The sequence below is a fragment of the Dryobates pubescens genome, chromosome 19 (assembly GCF_014839835.1).
Source record: "Dryobates pubescens isolate bDryPub1 chromosome 19, bDryPub1.pri, whole genome shotgun sequence".
NCBI lineage: Eukaryota > Metazoa > Chordata > Aves > Piciformes > Picidae > Dryobates > Dryobates pubescens.
The window spans coordinates 15,889,190-15,901,017 of NC_071630.1; the positions used below are offsets into that span (position 1 = coordinate 15,889,190).

Sequence of the window (11,828 nt, forward strand, 5' to 3'; positions counted from 1 at the left end):
GCACGTTTCTCCCGTCCTTGATTGCAATGAACAAGTGGAGAAAAAACTCGCTGCTTGGGAGAGAAAAAGGTTAAAGCCCCAAAAAGGCTGGTTTCCAAGAGGCAGCTGTTCCAATTTTAATAAACTTCCTTCTGATCCTCCCTGGCTATTCCCATTACCAACCGTTAATTTTACTGCTCTTCGTCTCAGCTCAGCCCTCAGCCTCCACCCGGACCTGGGTGGCAGGAGGGGATTCTTGGGAAACTCTTGAAGTTTTAATGTAAGGGAAAGAAATGAGCCATGAAAATACACAACAAAGAAGAGCACCAAACGGTGCACACTGTTGAAATATAAAACATTCTTAGAGGATGGAAAGTTCAGGAGTGATGATTATCTAATTATATGACTTATAAGTAATTGGTGTCTTGGTTTATAACTGCTGGTAAGAGCAACCTTAAGAGCAGAGCCTCCTGTGCTGGGTCTTTGAAGATGGAGTCTTTGCAGTCATCGATTTTATGCATTCTGTTTGTATATGTTACACTTAATAAAACTGCAGGTTCTGGCTCTCTGAAATAGACTGTGACCCCCAAAGAAGCTGATGCACCAGAAGGAATCTACATTTCCCCCTGTAGCTCGTCTGACATAAAGTTCAATATTTTTTGAGTTTCCTTTCTTAAAGAAATAGATATAGTTAACAATCAAATTATTCCACAACTTCCTGAGCGTTTTGGCACTGAGAGTTGTGGAGGTGTAAGTGCACAGTGTATGTCTGTGTGCACGTATATCTGCTGCCTCTCTCTCACATGAAAACACACACACACAAGAGTTACTATTTCTAAATGAACTGAGAAAGTTCATCGTATTTCTGTTCAGGAACTTTTAACCTTTTTTTTTTTAATCTACCCCCCCCCCCCCCCCCCAACCATAAATTGGTACAGTTACAAGCCCACTGCACTCCACTGCCAGAGCTTGTGGCCCACCCTTCGAAAAGCAAGGTATGCGTGATTAGAGCAGCTCACCGTACAGCGGGTCTGGTAACTTCCTTGCAAATGTTTGTTTTAGTGATACCGTTCAGCTGCTGAGGTTACAACCTGCCAGCACCTTCCACGCAGGCTGCACTTCTGCAAGAGGAAGAGCTCTGCTATGGGATCTGTTAAAATACACAAGCCACTGCGCGACATACAGTTCACAAATACGTGCATGCAGGTGAGTACGACAGCGAGAAGAACACCAAGCCGAGCTTGACCCGCGGACGAAGGCAGGAGGGAGCGCACCAACCCCGGCCCCTCTCCGGACCCTGCGCCTGTCACGCCGGGCGGAGCATCATGCAGGTTGTGTGTAATGCAAAGCTAGTGAAAGGTGAACAGATTTAGAGAGAGGGAGGTGGAAAGAAAAAAAAAAGTTCTTGCAAGCCCCCCAAATGAGTGATTGACCGCTGGAGCGTTTTCTTCAGGATGCTATGCAGACAGTTACTGAAGGATCAGAGTAATTCCTGCCTTTGGAGATGACTCCCGCACAATTTCAGGCTTGCCTTTACAGGGCTGAAATGACTAAATGCGCCTTATTGCTTTTATTTTGCTACAGGTTTCAGGACGTTTTGTTAAGCGTCTGGTGGCAGTCTGACCTTCCCCGTGCTCAGAGCAGCGGGGCAGGAACAAAGCCGGCCCGGATTCCCGGCCGCACTCTTCACGGACTCTCCGAAAGTTTCATCCTCTCCCACCCCAGAGCTAGGAGAAATCCTCCATGTTGCGCAGCGCCCGCCGGCTCGGCCAGCAGCCCTCAGATGCCGAAGTCCACCTCTTCCCTGGGTTCCCCGGTTAACTCGGTCGCGGCGCAGCCACCGCCCCCGCAGAGCCAGAATGAGTGCGGAGAGTAGCGCGGCCGCGTTGGCCCCTGCCCCTGGCCGGGCACATCCTTCGGGGGGTGGGGGTGGGGGTGGGGGTGAATGAATTATTTAGGGTTTGTATTTCCTAATTCCTACTTAAAGGGGGAGGAGGGAGAGAGGAAGAAGAAGCAATTAATCGCAGCGTAGCCCGCTCTGCTTTCCGAGGCTGTCTAACATTTGTAAACACTTGTGCTGCGGCTGGTCCCCTCCTTCCCGGTTAAGTTGTTTAGTATGTTGGTTATTTGTACTGGATCCCGCTCTCTGTTGTGTCTCATGTGTTGTCGTTGCAATGTGCAGCCAGGGTGACACTGATGGATGCGCCAATGGTGAGACGGACAGATGTTAGGGCGGATCTAGCGGCACGCACCGCACAGCGCCGAGCCCGCCCGCGCAGCGCTGCCCTCCGCGCCGAGCCGCGCGCCCGTCCTGCTGCAAGCGCACACGCACACACACAGGCACACACAGGGGCTTTTTTTTGGGGGGGGAGGGGGGGGGAACGTCTCGGTGTCGTCTCTTAAGTAGATCTGATCGCTCCTTCTGCGGGCAGATACTGTAACTGTGAGGAGCAACCAGCGAGTATCAAAGAGATGGAACTGAGCGAATTTGGCAGAAGAAGCGGCAATTGACAACTCACCATTTTGGTTTGCAAGAAATGTTTCGTTTTCCCCCAGCAGTAGCAATTTCCTGGGGACTTTAGGCGACTGCGATTTTTTTTTTTTTCATCCTAAAGATCAGCTCTAAAAAAATACACCAGCTCACAACAGTAATAATCCAAAAAATATATCCCAAACCTTCTCCACCCTTCATGTAAAGTGTTTGAATTTCCTGCAACTTGGAAAGGAAAGCAAGAGCGAGCGGGCGGCACGGCGGCTTTATAAGATGTGAAGACGCAACAACATCTGCACTTAGTCAGGTATTTGGAATGATCCCAAATCTCGAAGAATGGGGGCGAGTGGAGTTTTTTGATCTTACCGTGAAAGTGAGAGCAGCCTCGCTTTTTATTCCTCCCCGTCAACTTTAAAAGAAAAAAAAAATCGCTACTGTGTTTTTTTTTTTTTTTTTCTTTTTTTTTTCCCCTTCTCCTCCCAAGCCCAGGCGGTCCCGGCCCCGCGCCGGTGCCGGTGCGGTGCCGCTGTGCCCGGTGGCGCGGCAGAGGCGGGAGGCCGGCAGGGGCCCCCGCGCGCCCCGGCCCTCCCCGCTGGTGCGCGGCCCCGCCGCCCAGGGATGCACAATCAAACCCGCAGCACATCGATCCGCCGGCGCTCGCTGAACTGAGCGTGGCGGCTCGCCAGTGAACTTGGACCGAAAAAAAAATCTAAACAAACCCAAAACCCCAAAAGAGAGAGGGGGGGGGGAGGGGGAAAGCCCCAAAAGAGAGAAAGAGACGGAAAAGTGATCTGCCTCGGAGAGGCGGGGCGCACGCCCGCGCGGGCGCTGTCCGCTTCCCGGCCGGCCGGCGGCATCGCGGGGCAGGGCGCAGCGGCGCAGCCGGCGGGGACGCCGCCGTTAACGGCCGCCGGCCGGAGCGGCCCCGCTGCTGCTGATACCCCGCCCGCCCGCAGGCGCGAAGCGGAGCCCAGGCGGCTGTGGCGCCAGCCAGGTGGGAGCCGGAGGGCTGGATGCGTGCCGGCGGGCGGCCAGCTGCCCGGCGCGCCGGTGAGTGGGGCCGGGGCGGGCGGCGGAGCGAGGTGCGGGGTGAGGCGGGGGCCTGAGCTGCCGCCGCCGTTGTCACCTCGCGGGGCAGCCGGGCTCCGCGGGGACACAACTCAAGCACCGGGGGCGGGGGCCGGGCCCTCCTCGCCATGGGGCAATGGGGGGGGGGGGTGGGGTCAGAGACCACGGGGCGAAGGGTCGGAAGAGTCCTGTGCCTCGGCGTGATGGCCGAGGAGGGGGCTCCGGCGGGGAACGGGTGTGCCCGGGGGCGGAAAGGGAAGGGCTACTGGCAGGGAGCGGGGCGAGCGGAGCAGGCTGCTCTGCCTTGTCCTGCTCTGCCTGGGGGCGTCCGGCGGGGCCCCTCCGCTGCTGCTGGCTGCTGAGGAGAAGCGGCGCCGGGCGAAGTTGGACGGCGGAGGGGGCGCGGCGAGGTTGGGGGGAGCGCTCTCCTCCGTCGCCGCCGCCCCGGGCGGACCCTTGGCCACCACTGCCGTGGCCGTGCCCGGCCGGCGGCGGGCGGTCCGGCGGTGCGATGAGCAAAGAGTTAAGGTGCCGTCCGGGGCGGGAGGCGGTGGTAGCGTGGTGCCCCTCTCCCTCTTTGCGGACTAGTTTGAGTGACACTGCGATCATCTCGTTTCCCTTCAAGCTTCGCCTGTTGCCGCCGCCGTTCCAGCGCCGAGCAGGGAGCCGGGGAGTGAAGAACGCAGGCTGAGGCTACGCCGACTCTTGCCAAGAAATCTCCCGTCTTTATGCCGTGATCTCTCAGCTCGGCCAGGCACCGGGGGCGCAGGGTGGGGTGGGGGGGGACTGCGGGCTCTTCCCAGCCCTCCCGCCCGCACACCTCTTCGGGGGGCTTCCCCTCCTCCTTCCTCCGGGGCGATTTGTCAAACTTCCCCCCTCTTCTGCCAGCAGCAGCAGCAGCAGCAGGGCTGTCCTCTCCTCTGTGCCGCCTCCTCCGCCGCCACCGCCTCCTCCTCCTCGGCATCGTGTATGCACAGCAACAAAAAATATATCCCCAACCCAGCCCTCGAGCCGAGACTGGAGCAGCTCACCGGATCTCTGGGGCTAAAGCAACTCTTCCCACCCCCGCGCCAAGGCAGCCCCCCCTCGCCGGCGCCGGCGGCCGCAGGAGCTCAGCATGCCGAGGAGGAAGCAGCAAGCGCCCCGGCGCGCAGCAGGTACGAGAGCCGCCTTCCCCGGCCGGTTGCTTCTCCTCTCGCTTTCCTCCGTCTCTTTCATAACGGCTTTCCAGCGGGCTGAGCCCGTCGGTCTGCGCCGGGCTCCTTCCCTGCCCCGCAGCCCGCGATCGCACGCTGCGTACCGTGGATTTTGCAGAGCAGTTCTTGGTCTGGAGGCACGACACTCTGTTGTGGGGGGGTATTACTTATTTTTTTTTCCTTGGGGTGGCAGGGGTGGGGGCACAGGAAAGCCGTTTCCCTACTTTGGTGCCCACTTTTATTCCTAACTCTTCCATCACTCGGCTCAGTTCTGGGGGCAATACTTTGTGGAAGCTAGGCAAGTATGTGCAGGCACATACTACTTGAATACGTATCATCCGTGTGACTCTAGGGGTGGGGGAAGCAGACGAATTTTGTTTGTTTCCAGCCCGTATTTTGGCACCTACTTTGCTTCTCGCCCTTCTCTCGCCTCTCATTCTTCTCTGTCCCCTTCCCTCACAAGCAAAGGGTTTGTGAAAACCACTGAAAGTACTTTCTTTCTAAAATTTATTTTTGTCTGTAAAAAGAGATAGGGTATGTATAAATCAGGGGCACGATGGGAATGAAGTGGTGGGGACAAAATGGTTTGAAGGGTCCACAGTGTTACTTGAAGAGCCAAGCCTAGAACTGGTACCTTTGCACAACTTTGTATCCTTTTCTCTATTCCTTTTGTGCTACGCTGGAGATGTCTCTGCTGGGAAGACAGACCCACCTAGTTGGTCACTTTCTTTGACAACCTCTTCTGTTAATCTTATTGATGTCTTATTTATGGGTCCAGATGAGAAGCTGCAAAGGAAACCAAAGAGGGGGGAGGGGGGAAAAAAAGAAAGGGTCTGTATAGTGTCAAATGTCTGGTGAATGTTTCTGATAGTGCCATTGTAATTTTATCTTTTGTTTTAAATACTTTTTTGATTTTGTCGTGGTGAGGTTCTTTGGTTTTTTGTTTTGTTTTCCTTATGCCAGAAATGTCAACTGCTGTTAAACTTACGCAGTATTTTTTGGAAAAGCTGAATTGAAAAGAAAACAGTAAACAAAACAAAAAGGGAAAAAAAAAAAGAAGGAAAGAAAAAAAGCCCCACGTAATTTTACAGTAATCCTTAGTTGGGGATATGTGGGCTGGAAAAGGTTTCCTTGGCCTATTGCCATCCTTGATTTGATGGCTGATTGATCGCCTGTCATCTGGCTGCCTTTGATCTATTCATTCCCGATAAACATCAATAAATCACTTGCCATGGTAACGCCAGACTCGGTGACGTCACACGTGGCCTGTCAACTCTCTGTCAGCGCAACTTCAGGGGCTCCTTGCTAGATGTGCCTCATAGCCACATGGACAAGGGCTTCCAGAGGTGTTGGGCTGGCTGAGGTGGAGGAACAGGGTTGGTTTTGGTTAGGGTCAGATTTTGGGGACCATCATGAAACAGCCATAATTTGCCGTTCACAAAGGAAGGCTCTGTACCAAGAAGCTGAGAGTAGAAGTTTTCTAGAGGCTGGGTAGTGCATTTGTAGTTGTGCTTGTACCAACTTCAAGCAGGTAGTCCTGCAACTTGGTAGGGCATAGTTAGAAAATGGACATTCAAAAATGTGACAGTGCATTCACACTGTCTGACAACTTCTCAGAGTGGTGTGGTTTGAATTTAGCAAACAGCAAGGGATCCAGGGAGTAATACAAATTGTAAATAACTATGTCCACATTTCCTTTCTTTTCTTCTCTGACATATATATGCATTCATCTAGTCATTTTGAAACGGAGAAACAGACTGTCTAGCAGTCTTGCTCCATATACTAACAGCTAGAAAGTTTGGAAAGTTCTGCAGTATGGTAGTGATACGATCTAGCGAATGATATTGTAGCCAAGTACTTCACATCAGTATTTTGCATTTCTGGCCCATTCTACCAAATAACACTTTTCAAATAAATTAAAAGGTGAACTTTTCTTAATGCTTGGGAGATTGAATTTTCTAGCATTAATTTAGTTCTGCAAAATCTAGCTCTTCCAAGTATTTGACATATTTGACTGTGCAGTGTCCTGGGCTTTTTATAGGCTGGAAGAAAATGTTTCTGCACTAAACACACTCTAAGGTATCTTTCTTTTTCTCTAGCACTCTCTGTTGCTCCCTCTTTTCTGGAGCAAATCATCCCTGTTGTGTGATCTATCTTTGATATTTAGCAGAAGTGTAATCTCTTCAAACTTCTAGCTTTTTGATAGTCATGTTGAACATTTAGTCTTGGGTGTAATTGCTTCCCACTGAAATGCTGTTTTATTGGTCATGTTGGAAATGTTACTTTTCTAAGAGTAAAAGCAAAGGCTTTTCCCCCCCCCCTTAACACCTTAAAAACAGCTAAGAAATAACAGGTTAGTTAAGAAATATTCATTACAAAAACTTGACTGCAGGACTAATAGGAGATGGAAGAATGGTTTTGCTCTATCAAAATGACCCGTCAAAACGACTTTGTTTCATATTTGATTTAATTGTCTCTCTCCTGACAGGCACATTCATCAATAGCTTAATGGTCAATCAGAAGTTGGCAGAGTGAGTGCTTTCATTCTTTCCCATACACTGGCTTTGGCTTTACTTTATCAAAATGCCTCTGCCTAATGGATATGGAGGATGCAGAATGACTGAAGGGCTACTTATTTGAGAAGAGTGAAAAAACGAGAACATTTATGCTGTTGATAAGTGCATGAAGATAAATAAGTGAGCTGTTTGAGGCGTTTTATTTTAAGACAGAAGAAACTTACATTTTTTTTTCCTCCTTCTTTTTGGCCTCAGAGCTGTGAGTTATAAGGTTCATGACTGCTTTTGTGCCATACTGAGAGTGATGACAAATTGATTGCTTGGTACTGAGAGAGAAAAAAAGGTGGTGGTGGGGGGAGAATTAAAGATGTCTGCTGATTGGTAACTCAGGAAATCCAGTCCCCAGCAACCTTGAGAATACTCGAGAATTTTTTTTCTCCAAACTGAAAGGTCCGCTCAGCCATAAAAAAAGAAAAGTTGTTTTGCCAGCTTCATTAGTGTTCACCTAATTAGCTGTAAACCTGATGGATTCCTGACAGCTTTAATGATTGGAGATGACAAGCTCCACGCAGTGTCATCCAGCAGAATTAGGTTTGCAGCTAGTTTGATGTAATCAAGTTGATATTACACAGTCCTGGTTGCCTTTAGTTGTGCATTAACTCAATTTTCTGCTGCAGGTGACAAATGGGCTTTGGTACCTGGATAATCATGTCATAGGAATTAGGGCCCTTTTAATGGTCTGGAGTAGAATAACAACAACAAAGAACTCTCAGCAGCACAGAGCTCGCAGACATAACAGACAGGTGCACAAATTCTTTATGTCTAGCCCAAGTGTTAAAACTACACTGTGGAAGACTGAAGCTGTCTCTGAGAATCAAGAATCTGTAAAAATGATAATTTTGGTTTGTTTTCTTTGAGACACAGGTGAATGTCATAGATACATTTAAGAGGAAGAGTTAGGGATCTTCACTTGTTAAAGCAAGAAGATAGTCAGAATTGGTGCTCCTAAGTCTTGTGTCGTTTTAAGTCAGGAGGAAGAAGGTGTTTACTGGTTAGAGGTTACTGACTAGGAAGGCTAGGATACTGTGTTAATAGGAGCTAGTCTTGTTCATGCATACAGTAATTATCTATTCTTAATTTATAGCTTTCACTTGCAGCTTTTTTTGAAACCTATTTAAAAGATCAAGAAAATACACTTCTTACTGATAGAAATGGCTTAATATGTTTTGTATACATACAGTGCTGTTCCAGAGGTGGGGTTGGGAACTAATGATTTGTTGGAAACTCATTTACTCTTAAAAAACCCAAAAGGAATAAAACAAATACTGTTTTTGTTTTTAGACCCAGACAACTGCACTGAGTTTTGAAGCCTCTGGGGAAAAAACAACCAACCAACTAACCAAACAACAAAAATTCTAACTTGGGTCCATGATATTTTTTTTTCTCTGTATTATGGTTTAAACTCTAGAGATAGCGGCATACTTTTTAGGCTCTTCACAACTTCTGTGCTTACATTCCAAAGATGCACATGGTCAGTGTGAATGCTGAAATACCTTAAATTGATTTTTCAGAGATGTGAAGCACTTCCACTTTTCAGGGACTTCAGTGCTTTTGCTAGTTATCAGCACCTCCAGAGCGAGGCTGGGAGTGCACCACAGATATACAGATGCAAGATGGCATGCAGGTTGTGCAGCCAGATTTCCAAGCAGCTCTGACTTGGGGAAGTTGAATGCATGCTTTAATTTATGGGAATTGCTTGCAACTACATACATACCCCAAAAGTAAATGTACCGATAAAGAAGACTACCTATAAAGGTACTTGCAGTGTCAGCCCTTGGTATGTTATTTGCCTCCAAACCTGCCGCATATTTCTCTGTTGGACAGAGATTCTTCCTAGCAGCAAGCTGACAAAATGATTAGTTATGGCTGTCCTCTGCTTTTTTTTTTTTCCCTTTTTTTTTTTTTTTTTTTTTCTTTTCCAGCAAAGTGTGAGGAACAATGCAAAAAAAGAAAAAGGGGCATAAATATAAAAAGGCCTGATAGATTCCCCTGAATATCTGTCTGGAAACCAGAATTTTCCAGAATCAGCTGCCATTTCTCCCATTAGCTTGACAGCTGTCAATTAGGGCTTCAGTGCTCTCCTGGGCCACAGTTTATTGCGTGCGGTTGATGTTGTCATTTTGTTCTCGGTTTTGCCTTGAGCACTATCATGAGCAGGAGTGAAATAGTCAATAACTGATGTATCAGCAGTTATTTCTTAAATTGGCTTACAAGTCTGCATTTTTCCTCTTTTTACTAAAGATTGTTTTGTAAAGTGATTAGAATGAATTGTGACTGCTGCAGGGTTATGGGAAATGCAGTGAAGCTAGGGTGAGTTAGCAGGATTAGAGTGGGTCCTTTTTGGCAGCCCTGTTTCCAGGGTTAGTGGAAACTATTACAGAAAAGATCACCTTCAGAGTGAAATGTGGGGTAAATTTTTAAGTGTGCTATGTGCATGCTTATGTAGAAACATATGGTGGTATAGAGTGAATGAAAAGAAACAATTTGCCAGATAACCTTATGTGTTATCTTTCTGAGCAAACCTTGGCACTGCCAGTTTTACGGTATATTAATCCATATTTTAATCCAATGTCATGACCGTTTCCTAGTGAATCCAATTGCAAATTGTCAGATTTCAATACAGCCCTATTTACAAGGTGATGCTAGTAGATCAAGTATTAAGATGACTTAAGTGTTGCATTGTCAAGTAAGAGTATATGTGTATGCATGGTTATGATACAACACCAAAAATAACATAGTTGCAAAGCGATCCTGTGTTATCTGTGAAGTACTTCAGCATCATTTACTAAATAATCTACCTCAGGTGTTTGTGTCAGATTCTTTTTCTTCTTCTTCTTTTTTTTTTTTTTTCTTTTAAATTAGTTACACCCAAATTGTGGTTTATTAGCCTTAAGTTAAAAATGAAAGGTGAATACAATATATTGTATTTGGTAACAATGATATGGACTGGTACATCCAGACAGATAATATGCAGTTGTAATTAGGCTGAATAGACAGGCATTCATTTTTAAATTCTTTGACACATGCATAAAATAGTCATATAATAAGATAAGATGACAATTTTATGTTAGGTTGATAAAGTGTCCCGATACATGCATTTAAATGTCTGTAAGCCTTTTTTTATCCAGACAGATTAATTCTAGTTTCTAGCATTTGCAGTTAGACATTAAATTAGTTTAAAAAATCCCACTAAACAATGGACGCGTTGCTTTTTGTGTGTGTGTGTGTTTGTGTGTGCCATCTAAAGCAGGAGGGTTTAAAAAAATATATATGCAATTGATTTTTCTTGATGTCAACATTTGAAAAAAATGTTGAAAAACCCAAATATGTGTGAAAATTGGCTCAAAAGATTTAAAGCATAGTCCACAAGAGACTGTGTTGTAGTTTCCTTAAGTATACTAATGCAGAATAGAACATTGTCAGAGCTTGAAATGGTTTGTTACCATTTTCACAAATAGAAGTGTAGGAGTTGAAATAAGTAGGGCTTAATTTCAGAGGCTGCAAGATTCATCCTACTGCCTTTTCCTGATTTTGCGCCTGAAAGATATTTTGGTCATCTCGGTAGAGAGCCAATCTGCAGAATTTAAACACTTCTCATTGCAAGCATCAACTTTAAGATATTTCTCAGAGAATGTTTAAAGGTTGTTTGGTTTTTTTTCTTTCCCTGGGGGTGGAGGGAGAGTGTGGAAGGAGTTACCAAAAGATCATAAAATATCTGAGAGCTCTTTGCCAATGCCATTACCTGGATTGTTTAAACAGTGAACGTGAGACTCTTCAAGAATAATCAAAGTTTGCATTTAAGACTTAATTGTAAATTATTAATTAATTCTGTCAGGACACATGTTATTAATTATGACTCTCTTTTCTTCATTCAGAACAGCTGTTGGGAATCATGTAAGTTCAATGTATTTGTTGGTGTGGGAGTTTACCAGTGAAGATGTATCCATTCCCAGCCTTCCTTACCTTTACGTCCCATCTTCTGCGTACTGTTAAACAGCTAAGCTAAGCTTGACATTGCTTGGAACAAATGCAAGTTTTGAACCACTTCACTGTGCTCACAATTAGTGAACATTTTTAAGGAGGTGATTTTTAGGTCCTGTCCATAAATAATTTTGTCAAGACTGTACAGTGGTGGGAAGGTCAAAAGGGCATCTACCAAGCCTTCGCAAGGGGGGAAGCAAAGCGGTTTCCATGCCCTTCCGCCAAAGTCCTGCCAAACTTTGCGCATTAGCATAGAGGAGAGAGCTGGTTTATTATTCGTTTGGAATGATTCAAATTCATTTACTTTTGATATTTCCATCATTAAATTGAGCCCTCTGTTTCAGTTTCTTCTGTGTTCTTTGCAGAATGCATGTTGCATAAAATAGGCAATTTTTAATGAACAATTTAATGTAAATGGGTTCTGAATTTAAATTAATATTAATGAAGCTTTGAGTGAATTTATTTTGCATACGTAAAGGCTTGTAACTCTTTCACCCATACACTCTTGTCTTTATGTACTAACTCATTGGTTAGGTG

The 11,828-nt window shown here is 46.4% G+C and overlaps 1 protein-coding gene across 1 annotated transcript in view; it reads left to right on the top strand.

The window, feature by feature from the left end:
- The first annotated feature begins 4,053 nt into the window (after positions 1 to 4,053).
- Positions 4,054 to 11,828, top strand: part of TSHZ3 (teashirt zinc finger homeobox 3) — a 64,388-nt gene continuing 56,613 nt past the window's right edge. Inside the window, exon 1 of the mRNA XM_054170161.1 lies at positions 4,054 to 4,695. Coding sequence (XP_054026136.1) covers positions 4,656 to 4,695 — 40 coding nt within the window. The 5' untranslated portion in view covers positions 4,054 to 4,655. The remainder of the gene's footprint in view (positions 4,696 to 11,828) is intronic.